Genomic DNA, 19,848 nt, shown 5'->3' on the forward strand with positions numbered 1-19,848 from the left:
GTGAAAACCAGAGAGCTTTTGGGTCTTCTTTGGTTGTGTTCTCATGCTGAACGCCACACAGGCAAAAGTAAGTAATCGAGGCGAGGCTGCCGGTGACGTGACATTCCTTTTGGATATGCCAGCTAATCCCAGAGCTCGTGTAATGACTGCGAGCAGCGGACCAACAGAAACATTCAGTGATTGGAAAGCACTTAAAGAGCCAAACGGAGTCTGGGGCCGTAATATCAGGAGATTTAGGAGGAGCAGTTAATTTCTTCAAGATGTTTTTAGAGCAGAGCAGATGACATGATGCAGCTTTGGTTTCAGTTTGACCACTTTTTAAAGGCTAATTGGCTTTCTGGTCGAAAACAGCCTTGACCTGTACGTTTGATTGAGTATTTAGCTGCAATATGCATGCATGTACTTGTGTTTTTCTGTAGATTTAAGACTTCAAAATTCAAAAGATTTGAAAGGGGTCCTATTATGCTTTTTTTTCCATGTTCATTTGACTTTAGTGTGTATTGTTGCTGTTTGAGCATGAAAAATTTCCAAAGTCCCTCCAGCGGGAGTTATTCTCTAAATCAGTGTCACTGTTTCTGAACTCCCTGAAATGCCTCCATTGTAGTCCATTGAGAACGAACACATCACAATATTCCTAATTTAAATAATTCCCGCCCAAGGCATACACAGAATAAAGGGGTGGGGCCTGGTTGAGTTAGTTATTAGTGTGTTGAAACTGTGGTTATGGTAAGGGCCGGGATATTTCCCCATATATGCTCAAAGCTTTTGACCAGTCGCAACACACTGGTCCAGCCGACCAATCAGAGCACATTGTGCTTTTAAGAAGGAGGGGCTTCATAGAGACAGGAACTAAACAGAGCGTTACTGACAGACTGGGAAAAGAGGAGCTGCAATAATGGAGAATATGGGGAAAATAATGAACATTCAAGCATGAAAACCTGTTCTAGAGCCCAAAAACAACATCAGTTATTTAAATGCATCTTAGAGATGCAACAAACAGGCTCATATTCGACTCAAGAGTTTAGATGAACTATTCCTTGACTTTCTTTCCACCTCTTTCCATGGTTTTGCAGGAGATGCACATTCTGCTTTCTTTGGATCATAATCAGGAAATCCCCTTGGACAGAGGTGACCTTTAGGATCAAAAATGTAAGCTTATCTCGGTTTGACGTCATGGCGGTTCATACGGAGCCTGTATATCGGGCTGCTCATTATTAACTATCTGCACATTTTCTGTCAGAATTGAATACAGAGATTTGCCCTGGAGCGTTTAGGAGGCCCGTGTTTTCTCAGGCACGTCCAGGAGACTGTTTGCATGCAAATGGCGGTCGGATACTAAATGATTCAGTAACATTCAGAACAGCCATTATATCAGAGCAACTAATGCTCTGCACAAAGAGTAATTTTGAGTGATTTACATCTGGAAAAAAAGATGAAATGTGAGATTTTCTTTTTTAGAACAGTTTGTAGTTTAAAGAGGTCCTATTATGCCTAGATTGAGTTTTGGGGCTCTACTAGAACAGGTTTTCATGCATAAATGTTAAAGAAACATTTTATTTTTTACATATTCTCCATTATTGCAGCTCCTCTCTTCCCAGTCTGTCAGTAATGCTCTGTTTAGTTCCTGTCTCTATGAAGCCCCTCCTTCTGAAAAGCTCAATGTGCTCTGATTGGTCGGCTGGCTCAAATTGGAGAACTTTAAAGGGTACCTATAATGCCCCCTTTACAAGATGTAATATAAGTCTCTGGTGTCCCCAGAATGTGTCTGTGAAGTTTCAGCTCAAAATACCCCACAGATCATTTATTATAGCCTGTCAAATTTGCCCCTGTTTGGGTGTGAGCAAAAACACATTTTTGTGTGTCCCTTTAAATGCAAATGAGCTGCTGCTCCCGGCCAGCTTTCCAAAAGAGGGTGGAGCTTTAACAGCTCGCTCTTCGGTTGCTCAACAACAACAAAGCTGGAGAATCTCACGCAGCCAAAATGAGGATTGTCAGTAACAGGTGTTCAGCCTTACATTGTTCAAACCGGAGTCGACACTGATGGAGAGACTCAGGAAGAAGTTACAACTTTTAGGACATTTCTGAATGGTTAGTGGATAAATTTATGTAGTTGCTGTGGAGTTGATTCAACTCATCGACTAGCATGTGCCGTCATGTTAATCTTTTGTGCAAATCCAGTGTTGAATTGATCCTAGTTTGTGAAGCAGTCCGGCGTAAAATGACAGCATGATAACAACACTTTACTACAACAACTCTTCCTCTTCTCTAAAGCAGCCCAACATGGCCTCACCCCCTTTGTTGTGTGTTCTCAGGGGTGGGGTTTATGTAAATTTTAGGGTTAGTGATGTCACCAACCCAGGAAGAAGCTTGTTGTAGTCCCTACCAGCTGTTTGTTGTGGTCCTTAAACAGCAAATTATTTATAAGAAAAAAATCTCCTTTTGCATTGAACTTTGAGCATCGTAACTTTGCAGATGTTGTTTATGCTCAAACAGCAACATTACACACTAACTAAAGTTAAAAAAAAGTGAAATCATAATCAACCAACCCTTTAAAACAATTTGAAAATGCTATTTTATTTGCTCCTTGCAAGTGGTGCAAAGAGTGACCTTTTAATAAAGTTGGCATGAAACAGAAGTTGCGCTAGACTTTTCTTCCATATTGTGCCGTATATCCGAGTGAAACGGCTTTTTGAACAAGAACAAATGTAGGGCGGGGCTTGATTTTGTCCGTGGGGAATTGACTGGATGGTTGTGGTTTGCTGTTGGTGGATCTCATGTGAGTGACAGGTTGTCCCGGCTTCGTCATCAGAGAAGAGAAGAGATGTCACTGCAAGAGGGGCGGAAAGTTATTCTGATTCAAGATTACGAGGAACATGAATTTAAAATGTGCATGGATAAATCATTTATAATAAACACTCCAATATTCCATAAAAAAACAAGAATTGTCAAATTTGATTTCATGGTTGTATATTCATGTATAATTCAAGCTCATGTAACTTAAGAGTCAATAAAACTGTAGTTTAAAGCTGGGACTTTATTAAAGAGTGATTTGCATCACTGTAGCCTTCTTTATATCTTGTGCTTTTCGAGACTGTAGGGTTTTTCTGTCTCCAGTAACGGCGTGTTCCTGTGGTGAACTGCGATAGGATGGTGAAACAAAAGCTGGCGCACATGTGCGTCTGCAGGAGGTCCGGCCGTTGAGATTGTGTCCCGCTGTGGAAACTACTGCCGATGTTTTATTGAGCTCCGCTCAGACTGGAGTTGATTTCTCACAGGAGTTGGAGGCGTTTCTTGACCCACTACTGCCTCTTTACATTACATGAACTTGCTTTCATGAAACTACTAAAAGCGTATATTATATTTTCTGGAAAATAAGTTGCACCTTACCATAAGTCACTCCGCAAAAAATTTTGCATTGTTCAGAGGTCAGGTTTAAACACCAAAACAGGTGAAAAATCCCACAGACTTGCACTGAAGAATCAAGTCATATCTAGAGACCTGTGGGTGGATTCTTGCCTTTTTTTTGCATATTCAGTCTGATTGAAAAGCATTCAGCGTAGGCCTGAACCAGAAGAAAACGTCCAGCAGACGAGACTGATGATGGAGGTGTCGTCCGTAGGGAAGCCTGTGCGCCGCGTGGAGCTTTGTCTTTCCCCTGCCCACGCGTCTGCTAAAAGACTTGCTTCCTAAATGGAGGTGATATTAAAACAAAAGCCCTGTTTCTGTTTCAGCCGCACATTCCACTTCAACGGGCCTTTTCATTCAGAGCGTCTCCAGCTGCATCTGTGCTCCATAAAGAACCTGTGACTGATTTACCTCATGGGTTTCTCTCTCTCTTCCCTCCCCTGGGAGCTCGGCCAACTTGAATGTATCTCTATCCGAGGAAGTGTTGAAAGGAGGCCGAAACGTGAGGAGCTGGAGAGTCAACCCCTCTCGCGAATCAGAAATCACTCCCGTTGTCCCCTGAAAAGAGGCCAAAACTTTTGTTTTCATGCCAGTCAGTTGAGCTTTCTCTGAGAAAAGTGTTGGAGAGATGATCCTGGTGATCTTTTGAAAAGAAGTAACGGCTTTGGTGATGATTTTTTACGGTTCGTTTGTGACTTTGTCTTGCAGTTTTTTGCAATGTCAGTGATTTTTCTAGTCATTTAGCCAAAAACAACTTCATGAAAATGAGAAGAGCATCTCAGATCTGTTCCAAAACCTGGATTGCATCAATCCTTTGACTTCTTAAGTTTTTGATTTATCTTGTTTTTGACTTGTTTAAAGATCTAAAAATGCATTTACTTGAGAAGCAACACTACATAAGATATTAAGACTAGTTTTTCATAGTTTGAAATCTGAATATAGATACAGTTTTTCAACAGATTTTTTTACTTGTTTTTAAATTGTTTATATTTAAAAGAAGTGGAAAAAAATCTGCCAGAATGCACATGTATTAAAGAGACAATCTACGAAAACAAGTCATAATGTCTTATGCATTGTTGCATCTAAATGATCTTGTTTTAAGGATACTTAGATGTTTTAACTGAAAAGCAAGACAATATGGCGGAAAATGGAAATAATAGTTGCACTATAAAAAAAATGATATGATCAATGAAGACATCATATGTCTTTACACTACTTATACTTAGGCAATATCAACTTTTTTATATAAGTTCAATGTTGTAATGTATCTTTAAAAATCATTCAGCATTATTAAAAATGACTGTTTTACCTTGTTTAGGTGTAGTGTATATATTTATGCTTTTTAAGAGTGTTGTGCCATTAGATAATAGTATTAAATGCGTTGTAGCAACCTCGTAGCTCACAGTAAGGCTGTCTTTAAGGGCCCTATTTTAATGATCTAAGCACACGGTCTAAAGTGCAAGTCCACTTAAGGCGTGTCCGAATCCACGTTTTCTAGTTTAAGGATGGGAAAAATGGTCAGCGCGCCAGACGCAGGGTCTAAAAGGGTTGTTCCTATTCTCTTAATGAATCATGGGTGTGTTTTGGGCGTAACTTGCAATAAACCAATCAGAGTCTCATCTCCCATTCCCTTTAAAAGCCAGTTGGTGGATTCGCTATTCACATGGCAGAACTGCAAGCAGAAAAACTAAACGCTTCTCTATCGCGGAAATGGATCTGCTCGTGTGCAAGGTTCGTGAGCAGACCATCTACGGGAAAAGCCGGATTCCACCAAAGCATTTTTATCTTTATGCACACAATAATAATCTTTTACATTGTAATCCTTTTATTTTTAATATTTGGAAAGTTTGTGTGCTGCTTATATCATTAAGCAGCACACAAACTGTGTGTAATAAGTAGAGTGTACTCACCTTGTGCACCCACCTATAGGCGCATATTACTAATGTGCTGGTCAATGGCGCAGTCAAAATAGCAACACGCCAACAATGCACCTGAACACACCTCGTTTTCAGACCAGCACGCCCATGGGCGAACAGATGGGTGCAAATGCATTTTCTATTTAAACAATGTGGCACAGGACGTGAAAATGATAACTGCATCGGGCTGAAACTAGCAAAAAACACTTGTCGCGCCTGGTGCCACATTGCGCCAGGTGTAAGATATGGCCCTAAAGGTTTATAAGTTATCATTCAAAATCAATTTCCCTCTGGAGAAAATGAATGGAGTTTTTATTTCCGGAACCCGACTGTTGCACTCTATTCTTGCCAGACTGCTGCTCCTTCACTTTTATCTCAGGAATGTTCGACTTTCTCTGAAACATGAGGAGTCTGACAGAGATATATTAAACTCTACTCTTTCCCATGGCGTTGCATGTTTTTCCTCCTAGTCTCAAGTTCTGCATTATGAAGCGTTAACCTGGCTGGTCTATTTCAGAACAGCTCAGAATGAGCCGTAATGATGATGCTGTTTTTGTGGTCGCAGGCTTTATGCATTTATGCATGCCTTGGAGTTTTATTGATTCTGGTTATGGTCAACAGCCAAGTTAGGAGGATGGCCTACTTTCACCCATCTGAGAAACCAGGCTGGAAAAGTTTAGACATTTGCACTGTTTATTTTACAGACTTTTAGGTTTACGTTTAGCCATTTTTTACCAGCAAATTCAGCTAGAATTTTTTTAATGAACTTTTTTACTTAAGAAATATAATGCATAAAAATTTGGGCTAGTTTATCGACCCCTCATGGTTTGATTTGATCTTGGATAAAAATGTTAGTCTCAATGGATGCCCCACTATGACAAGCCGTCAGAAAATACATCTATTCATTCATTAGGATTTTCCAGAGTAACTTAATTTCGCTTAAACAGCTGTCAACTTATATTAAGACACTTGGCTCTCGTCTTACCAGGAAATAACTTACATCCTCAAATTTACAGTTAGAACAAGCATACAGTGTTCTGCATTGTCTGTTCCACCACGTAGAAATAACTCTGTCAAGACAAAATTCACTAATCTATAAATGAGATGAACGGTGTTGGATAAGCTTAGATTGGTAGGTCAGATTTTGGTTCTTCTAGAAGCCTTTGTGAGCATGTGGCCTGTTAGGGCTGCTTGTAAAGCACCTTCAGCGTTGTAGTTCAGTAATGTGACTTATTTCTGACAGGACTTGATTTCCATGGGGATTTGATTTCTATTTCCATATGGAAACATAAAAATATATTACATTTTGTTGAAATTACAAAAAAAAAGTTTAGAGTGTGCAATAAGAAAGTAAATAGGGTCCGTTTTGATTTCATATTGACTTAGTTGACATAAATACCCCTTTATGTTGCTGTGCAGGGATGTGGTTGCCTTGCCTGTATTGACACCTATGATGTAGCAGCTGTGGCTTTGTACTGTATATTTATAGAGATGTGCTGTGTATTACTGGCTAGGATGGGTCAAATTCACTGCAACACAGACTATAACCGTGACCACAGTTTCCTGTGAGACTCTTTGCTACACAGATGCAATTTCCACTCGTGATCAGAGTTTATTGCAGGGACAAGCTTTAGGCAGATTAAATAAAGGAGCTGTTTAGTCTGAGTCAGACGCCATGAATAATAAGGTCAGATGGAGAGCTGCAGGCCTGAAAAATAAGGGATAGGGGCGATAGGTTCATCCAAATAGCACCAGTAATGGCACCTTATCTACGTTTAATTAAATCCTGAAGCTCTTGTTTACAAATGATTGATCTAATCGAGATGAATGAGACTTGCTGGAACTTGTTTCAAAACAAAAAGTGGAAGGTTAATAGAAAGAAACAATGTAGGCCAGTACGTAATGTAGGACTGCAATAGCTAATCAATAAAATCAATGAAAATATCATTATTGGTTGGTTGACACTGTGTGCTGTCAAGGACACATCTAGATGTCAAGCATCTAGTCAATAAATGTTGCTTTGCTGTAGTAAACATCTGTATGTTTCTAGGAACAAATATTAGTGCTGTCAAAAAGTATTAATCACGATTAATCACATCGAACATAAAAGTTTGTAAATATATATAATGTGTGTGTGTGTTTAAATATGAAGATTTCAGATGCAAAAGCCTCGAAGTGCCATCTGAAATTTTCTTCTAAATTAAGCGTTTTTATCAGGCTCCTATGTTTAGGTTCAGTAATTTCACTTTAATGGCAATCAGTAAGTCCTTTTCATTGCCATTAAAGTGAAGCCTGATAAAAATGATCATTTTAGAAGCAAATTTCAGATTGAACTCGTCATATGTTCTTCAAAAATGCCCTTGTATGATTTTTGTCTCATATTTATTATAATGATGATATAGTTCAGCAATATCACACAAGTAATGTGTATTTTTGTCACGAATAGCACAAGTGCAAATATGATTTATTTTATACAACAGTTCAATAAATAAGAAGTTAATATATTGTGTTATATTTTAGACACAGTATTGTCTGCTCAATTTAGCAAAATCAGGACAAAAGCACGCACATCACCAGCAAACATATGCTCAAAGATGGGTGCTCGACCAAAAAATATTAATCAAAAGCAGAAAAAAAGTCGGCACACCAAAGCTCCAAAAATCACACGTGTGAGTCTTGTATTGAAATTTTTCGGTCATTTTTGGAGCTGTGGTGTGCCGATTTTTTTTTCTGCTTTTGCTCAGTTTTGCCAATGAAAATATTACCTGTAAAGCCAGAGCAGAACTGTTGTGTGTCTCTGAGCAACACATCGTGGTGTTTCCTTTCTGAATTAATCTGGGTTTTGAGTGAATCAATCGGGTGACCCGATGATTCAATGGCCCATTCATAAAGAGAGACATTAACTTAATTCTTGAATAAATCAGCTGTTTGAACTAATCGAATGAATGAATTAATGAATGACTCACTCAATGACTCCTTTAAACATTTATCGCCACTTACTAGTAGTTTTAGTTTCTTATTTAGAGTATCATTTCATTAAAAAAAATGATTTCATATTGCCATATTAATAAAAACTCATTAAACGTATAGTTCACCCAAAAATTAAAATTCTGTCATCATTTACTCACCCTCATGACCGCTGAAGCCTAAAAGTTTATGTAATATATTCTATGTAAAATATTTTTTTCTAAAGCTATTTTTTTGTAATGTCTATTTGATGTTTTTGTCACTTAACACAATAATGACTTTAAAATTATCTTTTGGGGGTAATTTCTCAGCCAAATTTGATGCATGATTAATTTGCGATTAATTAGATTAATTAATCGCCATATGATGTAATTATAATTAATTAGATTAAAAAATTTAATCGCTTGACAGCCCTAATACACACACACATATATTTACAAACTTTTATGTTAGATGCGATTAATCACGATTAATCAATTTGACAGCCCTAATATGGCCACGGGGTGATCTGCAATGATTCAACATAGTTGAGAGGTGGTTTTTTTATGCCAGTCTGTTGCTTATTTTACTTTAATATTCATATTTGGATGTTTTATAAACTCAAAGTGAAGTGATTATTTTGCAAAATGGAATGATTAATCAAAGAAATAATCGATTAATCACTCATGTTGTTAGTTGCAGGCCTAATTCCTTGCGTCCTCTTTTCCAGGTGCTAGATGGTGGTTGCGAAGGCAGTACGTAATGCTGAAGGGGCTCGTCCTGAGTCAGAATGAGTGTCAAAGATGGCGATGGGACGACTAGCCAAGATGGAAAGGCCTACGAACTTCAGATATACCCCCGACTGGCTCTGGAGACGGCATCGTGCTGTACACTCAGAGTCACCAAAGAGGCCACTGCAGCTAGCGTCATCCAGGATGCGGCAGCGGTCCTCGGACTGGACACCAGCAAGTGCTACGTCCTGGCCGAGGTGAAGGAATGTGGCGGGGAGGAGTGGGTGCTGGAATCGACCGACCTTCCGGTGCACAGGGTCCTTCTTTGGCCGAGGAAAGCCCAGGAACAACATTCTCGAAACGAGGGGTTTTACTTTCTCTTGCAGGAGCGCAACTGCGATGGTTCCATCCGCTATGTGCACCTGCCTGCCGTGGCAAATGAGCAGGAGTCCAAGCGACTGGTTGCTCGGGGATTCCTCCCACCGCAGCAGAAGGACTTTGAGGACCTCTGCAACCTTCCAGTCCTCAGTGAGGACAGCATCTTGGATAACCTTCGAAATCGCTTTCAAAAGAAGAAGATCTACACGTATGCTGGCAGCATTCTCGTTGCCATCAACCCTTTTAAGTTCTTGCCCATTTACAACCCCAAATACGTCAAAATGTATGAGAACCACCAGTTGGGCCAGCTGGAACCCCATATTTTCGCCATTGCCGATGTGGCCTACTATGCCATGTTGCGCAAGCACATCAACCAGTGTATCGTTATCTCAGGAGAGAGTGGATCGGGCAAAACGCAAAGCACTAACTTCCTCATTCACTGCTTGACAGCCCTCAGTCAGAAGGGTTACGCAAGCGGCGTGGAGCGAACCATCTTGGGTGCAGGACCTGTGCTGGAGGTAAGATCACCAACACCTTGATATGAACTGGGTTTGGTTACATGTTTCACAACATTCGCATGTAGACCCCGTAGATTCCTTTAAGGACTTACTGGGACATGGGGTAGTTGACAACTTTTCTGAAGTGCCAACATCGTCTTTGACAGATTCTGAGCTTGAGTCTCTAGAGTTTTGAATCAGATGTTATGTTTTAGTGTATTGAAAGGTTAAATGTAAAGGAAGTCAATTGATGGGCTTGCAGTTGTCAGCCGTAGACCTAGTCAATCCCCCAAAATATTAATGGCATGTAAGAACCACACATTTAATCGTCAATGTTGCATTTGTTGTGTAGTATTTTATCTTTATTTGAGCATTATGCATTAGATTTATGCATGACTTCGAACCCTTGGAGACTCACTTCTACAAAATAGCTCATTGGTTGTAATTGTAGGGTGTTGAAAAGCACTGTACTTTGTACATTCACAAGGCAGGCTTAGAATAATTGAATTGGGGATCAGAAGATTTGTTTAAGGACTTTCTGGAACATGGGATAGTTGAAAACTGTTTCTAAAGGTCTTCTTACATTTCATACAGTGCAGATTCTAAGGTCAAGCTATTAGAGTTTCAAAATCTTTCTCATGTTTTGTTGCAAGTTATTAAAAGGGTGAAGATAAAGGAAGTCATTTGATGGGTTTGCGGTTTTTAGTTGACAACATTCGAATTTGTCAACCCCCAAAAATGGTAATAGCATGTAAGACCTCTAAATTTGATTGTCGATGTTGGGTGTTTGTGTAGTATTTTTATTCATTTTGTGCATGGCTTTGAGTCCTTGGAAACTTGTATCTACAAAATGGCTCTTTAGTTGGAATTGTAGGGTTTGGAAAAGCACTCTACTTTGAACAATGCTTCGTAATGGCCATAATGACAGCTTACCCACAGGTCTCTCAGGCTTCACTGTAAACTGTAGCTCTTTAGATCAGTTTTTTACAAAATGCTTTCCCACAAGCCTGTGCTTGAAACGTGGGGTCACAACTTGCTGTATATTCATAGCTTATGTTGCAGTACCGGCTAACCTACATCTGGAGGCTTTCCTCGGGGGGCTGTGTCTCATGCCGTTCTTGTTGTTTTATGTCTCTTGCTTTAAAATTATTGCTCAGTCCCATAAACCTGTTCAAGCACATTCTGTTATTTTGCAAAATTTTAGCAGAAACCCTTCCCCAACCCTGATCTCATGGTGGTTTATGCTAGCGGTAACCCTTGCGTTGTGGAAACTCTTGCAAGACTGCATTTGGAGAACAGTTAGAGTGGATCTCATGAAATTTTAACAGCTCAAGGGTTATCAGCTGGAGGCTTCAGATTTTTGGAGAGTTGTTTTTCTCCATATTGAAGAAAAATACGATAACTTGCGATCATGTTAAATAATGCAGTATTTGATATGTGATATGATAACAGAGTTATATTATATATTAAATATATTTAAAAATTGAAAATGATATAACCAACATACATGTTTCACATTCTTTTTGTGAGAAGAAAGTAACCCTACTACTACTGTAGCATTAGATACATAAAAAGTGTTATTTTAACGTCAGTGTAAACCAAGGGGGTTTAGGGTTTCAGGTATAGGCCTACATTAGGTTCATTTAACAACAGAAATTGAGTAATCAAATGTAAAAATAAAAAGTTATTCAGTCAAGAGCAGTGAATGATTTTCTCCTTGTCTTTTGTTGTTTGATTAACATTAAGCACACAGACGGAAGCAGGTTTTTAGGCTGCTGTCACTAATGCACGGATCCAATATACTGTTACACGCACGCTTTCTTTCTCAACTGTTTAGTCAACTTAAGACATAACTGACTGCGTTTATGTGAACACTCACCAAGATGGGCATTTTGACGTAATTTTGGCCATAAAAGCTGTGGAAAAGAACTGAATTCAGGATCACACACTGTCTGAGAGGTGGCTTACTGTGCACGAGTACTTTGTTTACTGCATTTAATAACATAAATCACCATTGTCCTGTGCATTGGGTTACCAGTACGGTCCAAGTCCAAGCCTATTCATTTCCACCCTCAATGTAATACCAAATTTAGCATTTTAATCAACAGTATATTTTTTGTTATCCTTTTACCAAACTGTCTTGGAGTATCGCAATAATATCGTATCGTGAGTTCAGTATCATGATATGTATCGAATCGTGACATGAGGGTATCGTTACACCCCTAAAAATAAGCATGTCACACATATGTAACAGTCATGTGTCCAGTCTACTCTCTGCTGTCAACCTAAAACTTGGACTTTCCATAATCTTTTGAAGTATTCAAATCATTCAGTTATCGTAAGCCATTGCGACGAGTACATCTGCGATATTTCAATCATTTCGATATATCATGCAGCCCTATCTAGATTTTACACTTGCATACAAATGCTGTTTTTGAAGTCATTTATCAGGCAATTCTTTGGGTACAAAACCAACCCACTCGGCTTCCGAGATTCACATCTCTTCTTTGTACATGAGAAAGTTTCCTGTACACATGATGATGTCATGAGAAACCGTTTGGTGCTGTATCTTATCTCAGCCCCCTTATATCAGAGCAAAGTTCACTCACGTAGCAAGTCCTGGAAGAGATGAAAGATGGCAGGTTTTGTGTTGACGCTTGCTTCAGTGTTTGTGGTTTCTGAAAACTAGAAGTCATTTCCCCGCAGTCAGCATAGTCATTGTCCCTTGGCAGACGTGTCTTCAGGCTTCATTACAGAATATTCCTGCGTCTCTGCGCTTGTGGTGAGAAGCAGGGGTCGATTGAACATTGAGACCAGAACAAAGCTCCATCCAGACGTTTTCAATGATAGGAGTCAGATCTCATCGAGGTTTCTCTTCCTTTTATGGTCTTATGAAGTTTGTTTGCCTCATCCATCTTCCAAGACTATCAATTGGTTCTGATTTGTTAAAAAAAGCACACAATATTCCATTTATTATTCTTTCCATTGTAATAGAGAGAAATGTTACCATATGTGGGTCAATGCAAAGTTCCTTCTTCTAGTCCAGCCTTACTCGTTTGACAATTGGATTGATAAATCAACTAAGCTTAGTTGCAGTCCCATTTCTAACCTTTTGGACCGCAAGGAACCACAGTCAGCATGTTAGTCTCAGTTAGCAAGTTATCAAGTTTTCTTCTACCAATTGTGGAATAGTTAACTGGTTCTAATTGTCACCTACTGAAGAGCCTCACCCAGTAGCAAATGGTTTTGTTTTAAGCTGTATTACAAGCAAATTCATGGACTGTGACTCAAAGTAAATTGTAATTTTGCAGTCCTTTCTTTTTAAAGCTGCACGTTATTGTCTCAGTTTCAACTTGCATATTTTTTTATGATGTAAACAGAGATCTTTGGCATCAGTTGTCGTTGACCAGCACGTCAGACCGGTTTTGGTCGCCTTTTCACCGGAGCTACACTCTTTCATTATCCCCTCCTACAAACAACCGTATTGCTTTGTTTGAATGCATATTTGACCTTGGCGTCATTGCATTCTAAATACTAGAAAAAGTATCTACGTTGAGTGACCTATTTATGTGGTACATTCTTCTTGAAATGCCCTACAGGAGTCAGGAGAACAGTTTGGAATCCATCAAGCCAAAAATGTGGTTTTCTTCCAGATCCAAGTGGCTTTTAGTGCATTACGTCATTGAGTATCAGATAACAGGAGAGTTTTTTTTTCTTGCCACAGACCCTGCAAATGGCACTGAGCTCTTGCTTTTTTTAGCTGTACAAGAAGACATGTCTGCAAACACCTCTGCTTTCTGTTTTTCAGGCATTGCCGAGCAACTGCAAGGGTTTCGTTCACACGTAATGCTCTTATAAATGAGTCCTCTGAAGTAATACTTCTGCTGGCCACAGACAGGAAGTTCCCTCTGGCTGATCACTTCAACAGGAAGTGGTAGCTGTAGAGGCTTCGCTCCCCATTGGTCAATCTGCGCACGGGGTGTTGAGAGTCAGCATATTGTTCCTCAGGAAGCTGTAATGGCTATTTTGTGGCCATTGTTTATCTCTCGGCTTTGTGTCAGTGTTGGAAAAGTTTGTAAAATGAAACACCCCAAGAGTCCATTTTGTCATTACAGGCCTAATAACCTCAGTCGTCTCCAATTTCCAGCAGCCTGGAAAGAAACGTCTGTTAATTTAAAGATCTAAATGCCTTATTACTGTAGTCAAGCACCAAAAGTCTGTAACTTGTAGGATAAATGCAGGCATAGTAAACACCTTTCCTAATTAGGCCTACACTGCTTAAACCTCATCTTTTGTGATAAATGGTTTTATTTGGTAAAAGGCACATATTAGGTAAAAGTTCATACATATATTAGTTATGGTTATTATTTATTGGTACACCCTAAAAAACACTGGGTTAAAAACAACCAAAGGTCTGGGTAAATATAGGACAGAACACATGTTGGGTTAATTTTACCCAGCAAATTGGATTGTTTATTTAACCCAGCATAATGGGTTGATTCATTTTTACTATAATTCTAATTCTAATAATTCTATAATAACCTGTCCATAAATAATCAGTGTACAATTCTGAGAACATATTATAACATCCTAAGTATTTATATTCTGTATCTTTTTGAATAAAATCATACAGTTTTATGCAAGGCATCAGGCGTTTCCATCACGCGAAGACTGACGCGACACTCATTTAGGTGACTCCCATCGCCCCCTGTTTGATTCTTTGCATAAAATTAAACTATATTCAGAACAATAACGAATTTTTAGATAAAGTAAAACATACACAAACCTGTATTTTACCGAAGACATGCATCAATTTGACGGAGCTGCTCTGCTCTCTCCTAAACAGGGCGCAAAAATCCTGCGACAAATAACTCAACCCCTGGGTTATTACGTCTGACCCAGGATCTGGGTAACACGAAAACTACCCAAACACTGGGTTATTACATCTGACCCAGGTTCTGGGTAACACAAAAACTACCCAAACACTGGGTTGTTACGTCTGACCCAGGATCTGGGTAACGCGAAAACTACCCAAACACTGGAAAAATAACCCAAAAGGCTCAGGACTTGGGTAGAAAAAATAACCCAAGATTTTTAGCGTAAATTAGGATTAATCAACTATTCTGGGGGGGAAAAATAGATTAACCAAGGAAAAAATAGTCATTACATTATTTGACTAACATAAAAAAATAATCAATAGATTAATCGATTGAACCCCTAGATTTGCAAACTATTTTAAGACTATTTTTCTTGAGAGCACTCCATGTTTATGCATTTTCATTCCCTAAAAGCATAGCTATTGTGATTAGCGCTAATGCTAGGACAAGCATCACTTTCTTTTCCGAGTACTTGTATTTTTTCACTTTTTTTTTTTTGCCAGAAAATGTACAAATGTATATTGTTTGTTATTGTGAGCGAATGAATTGATGCCTCTTTCTGCCTGAAGGGCGTTTGTTTAAATGCTGTTGTGTTCGTGGTCTCAATTAGCGCTCGTACACGCTGTCACCAGCTAATATCATAATGGCAAACAAAACCACCCGGAGTCTGCTGAAGAGGCAGAAAAAGAATGAAGTCACAGTTCACTTCTTGAGATGGCGAGAATGTCTTGGCCTGATATTTGGACATGATTGCTCCAAGGCCGAGAATGAAAGGAGAAGCTGCTATATTTAACAGTCATGTGAGTAATAGGATTCTACTGGCCTTTATAAAGTCTTTGTTGATTCGAGATGCATTGTATGCATGGCTTAGATTTCAGTGGCTGTCAAACCAGATGGGTGAACGATGTGCAGTTCAGGCAGAAAAGGAATAGTCTGTTTAGAGTTATACACAGTTGTTTTGTCATTTAAATAGATATAAAAATAAAAAAAAAACCTTGGATTTAGCATGCATGCTGTTGCACACAAATAAATATGTATATGTACATATGTTTGTGGGTATATATATTATAAAATATAAATAATGTATAATGTAATGTTTATATTATATATATATATATTTATAAAATTCAATAATTAAATCGTTAATAATAATTGAATATATATATATATATATATATATATATATATATATATATATATATATAATTATGATGTATAAAATTATATTAATTATATAATATAAAAAATTATTATTTTAATATTATATGTAAACAAGAATTTTTTTTATAATGTGTATATATCTAATATAAATAATATATAGTGAACTATATAAATGATTTATATTTTATTAATTGTATAATTTTTCTTATTATTAAAAATTAATAATTCTAAATTGTTACATTAATATAATAATATTTATATTTAAACATTAAATTTTTTCCCTCTCAGACCTCATGTATGGCAGCAGGTGAGTCAGTTGCACATGCTGCTGCTGTTGTTTTAGTGAGTTTTCAGAGTGACTCAGAGGGTCGGTCCCTGCTTCTGCTCAAATCGGAGTTAACCTGAGTGATATTTATTGTTGTTGAAGTTGTAGTTTCTATACGGAACTGGAGACTTGTGGCTTTGTCGTGGAAATCTGCAGCGAGCTGCTGACTCCCAAATAACGACGAAGAATAAGAACTAGTCCAGACAGGTCGGCAGATTTCTGTCTTCTCCCCTACCCCTTTTTACTTTCTTTCCCAGGTCTGGCAGAAAAGCGTTCAGCATGTTTGCTGTTGCGACATTCTGACAGAGAAATGTAGCAGTGTTGTTTCCTCATACCCCTCGAGTCCCACAACCAATCACAGCCTGTTTCTAAGGACATGTTCGAGTCTGAACTGTCTGACTGCTTGAGTGAGATGCGTTGTGTTGTTTATCTAGTGACTGTCAGACAACTTCGTCTGGACGCTTTCCAACTTACTTGAGAAAAATCTTTCACTTCTGTGTTTTTTTTTTTTTCCCCCATGAATCTTATGATTTTTCTTCTTATCAATGTTCTCTTGAACTTTCTTCATCTCATGTCCCAGAAATCTTTAGTGAAATGCTTCATTTTGTCGTGTCTTGAGAATCTTAAAGAAATAGTTCACCCAAAAATAAAAATTCTTGTCATAGTTTAAATGATTAATTATTGTCATTCTAAAATAAAACTATCGTTTCTGCTATAGATAATACATTTATTTATTTTTACTTACTTGGTCTTTTATTTTATTTTTTCATTTAATTTAATTCTTTTTTTGATGTATTTATTTATTTTATGGATGCCTTATATATTTACATAGTCATTTATTTTTGTTTATTTATTTTATTTATTTTGATTTACTTATTTAGGTTTTTTGCTAGGTCTATTAATTTAGTGGTTTATTTATTTATTTTAGTCATTTTTTGTTTATTTATGTTATTGTTTAGATTTACTTAGTTATTATTTATGTACTTACTGATTTACTTTTATTTACTTAGTTATTTATTTTTATTTAATCATTATCCATTAACTTTGTTATTGTTTATTTATATTTATTTAGTTATTTGTTAGATAATACTTTTATTTATTTTTACTTTTTTTATTTTATTTTTTCATGTAATTTCATTTTATTTTTATTTACATATTTCTTATTTACTTATTTTTTGGATATGTTAAATATTTACATAGTCATTTAATTTTTTGTTTTTGTTTTATTTATTTAGTTTGATTTACTTATTTATTTAGTTTTTGCTTGGACTGTTTATTTGTTTACTTATTTTTATTTGTTTAGTCATTTTTTGTTAATTTATCTTATTTTTTTAGATGTACTTAGTTATTATTTATTTACAGTTTTATTTTTATGTACTTATTGATTTATTTTATTTATTTATTTATTTTTATTTAATCATTATTTAGTAACTTTGTTATTATTTATTTATATTTAGTTATTTGTTTTTTATTTATTTTCTTTGCTTAGTCTATTTATTTCTTGGTTTGTTTATTTGTTGTTTATATTTATATGTATATATTTACTTGGTCATTATTTATTAGTTAGTTTTTTATTATTGTATTTATTTATTTATTATTTATTTAATTTGTTATTATTCATTTATTTCTGTTTATTTATTTGAAAAATCTTCATGCAGTTCTTTTGAGTACTTTGATATTTCATGTCCATCAAACTCCAAAAATGACCAAATACACTGTTAAAGCATCATAAAATCAGTCCATACGAGTCATGCACTATATATGATGTGATGCTCATGACGAACAGACATAAATTTAGGCAGTTTTGGCGTCAATAAAGCATCACACAAATTTTACATCTGAGTGTATTAGCTGGAGGGAAAACCTTGCATTGAAAATAGCTTTATTGGCATTAATATGGGAAAGCTGTTGGTCATATGGACAACTGTTGGATACTTTTATTGTTTATTCAGAGCTTGACAGATGTAGCTGCTTGAAGCTATTGTTAGAAAAGAGTTGGATGAAGTTTCTTGTTTTGTGTTCCAGAAGTGACAGAATCGTAATTTTTGGGCAGTCCTGATCGGCTACACTATACATTCCAGCTTTCCTCAATATTTGGTCGTGTGCTCTGTGAAACGGGTCACAGGTCGACTGCAGGGAATCTTAATTAGGTTAGCGCCCTTCCCCCTTCCCCAGCCGTTTTTCCACTGGTGTCTGGCACAAAGCCTCCCTCTTTAACATGCACAGAGCCCACTTTCCCCCGCCGCAGGGCTTTTGTTGGCCGATCTGGGCGAACACTGTCCCGCATTGAAGGAAGGGGCTGCGCTGTGCCCTCTGGCAGAGGTTGGCATCGGCCCGCGGCGCTTTCCACACCAGAGCCGCATTAATCACGGGACCGTCCTCACACAGATGGAGGTGTGCACGGGTGGAGGACGAGGTGACGTGATTTTACAGGCGATAACATCAGGAGTCGGAGCACAGAGCTGACGGCCATCAGGCGCTTCACTCAAATAAAGACTGATTGTTTGCTTTAGTCAGTCGGACTGGAGTTATTTGCATCTGAAACATGATTTAATCTTTTTTATGATTTAAGCTTTTTCAAATCTGTTCCTCTGTCTTATATATATATATATATATATATATGTGTGTGTGTGTGTGTATGTGTGGTTTTGTTTGTTGTTTAAAATTTTATGTATCCATTATTAACAATTCTATTACTATTAATAAAAAAATAATAATAATTATTATTATTATTATAGGTAAAAGAATAGTAATGATAATAATAGTAGTAATTAGTAAAAAGTAGTAAATAATTTTTTATTGTATTTTATATATTTTATATATTTATTATATATATATATATATATATATATATATATATATATATATATATATATATATATAAGAATTACTAATGTTGTTATTTAAATGATACAATTATAATCATAATTCATATTTTAATTAATAATACATTTGTATTGTTTAGCTATTATATAAATTTATAATATTTTTATATATCTTATAATTTAATTATTGATAACTGGCAATTACAGTAAGATTATTATTGTTGTTATTATTATTTGAATAATGATAATCATAATTAATAATAATAATGTTTTAATTAATAATACATTTCTATTGTTTTGAAATAGTTTATTATTTATCTATTACTCTTAATATTTTTATTCTTAATTTGTATTAATAATAATAATAAGAATTATTTTAGATCATTTACAGAAATAATAATAGCACATTTTTTCTTATTTTTAAAAGAACTGTAATGATAATAATAAAAAATAGTGGTAGTAATTTTTAATAAAATATTTGTATTTTTTAAATTAAATAGTTTATCATTTTGTATCTATTGTAGTAATGTGTGGAAATAGTAAAAAGTATTGTTTACAGTTTAATAACAATAATTATCATAATTGATGGTGATGTTTACTGTAAGTAAATAGTTTATTGTTGTTTAGCTATTATTTTTTCAATGTATTATTAATAATTGATCATAATATTATACAAAATTGTAATAATTATCATAGTATTATTAATAATGCCATCATAATATAATTTAGTGTTTTAAAAAATCATTTTTAATGTTCAGTTTAGATCAAAATGTAAAGATTAGAATGA

General features: G+C 36.3%; 2 protein-coding genes across 17 annotated transcripts in view; one reads left to right on the forward strand and one right to left on the reverse strand.

Annotated features, from left to right (window-relative positions):
• The window catches only part of LOC127520458 (SLAM family member 5-like), a 162,261-nt gene that overhangs the window by 75,157 nt on the left and 67,256 nt on the right, over positions 1–19,848 (reverse strand). The window lies entirely within an intron of this gene.
• LOC127520452 (unconventional myosin-IXb) overlaps positions 1–19,848 on the forward strand; it is a 50,362-nt gene that overhangs the window by 5,535 nt on the left and 24,979 nt on the right. For all 16 annotated transcript variants that reach the window (XR_007932117.1, XR_007932116.1, XR_007932118.1 and 13 more), the window contains exon 2: positions 8,998–9,894. Coding sequence is in view for 13 of the 16 variants with exons in the window: in XM_051908535.1 (XP_051764495.1) it covers positions 9,058–9,894 (837 nt within the window). In the remaining 3 variants the exon portion in view is untranslated. The remainder of the gene's footprint in view (positions 1–8,997; positions 9,895–19,848) is intronic.

The sequence above is a fragment of the Ctenopharyngodon idella genome, chromosome 10 (genome assembly GCF_019924925.1).
Source record: "Ctenopharyngodon idella isolate HZGC_01 chromosome 10, HZGC01, whole genome shotgun sequence".
Classification (NCBI taxonomy): Eukaryota; Metazoa; Chordata; class Actinopteri; order Cypriniformes; family Xenocyprididae; genus Ctenopharyngodon; species Ctenopharyngodon idella.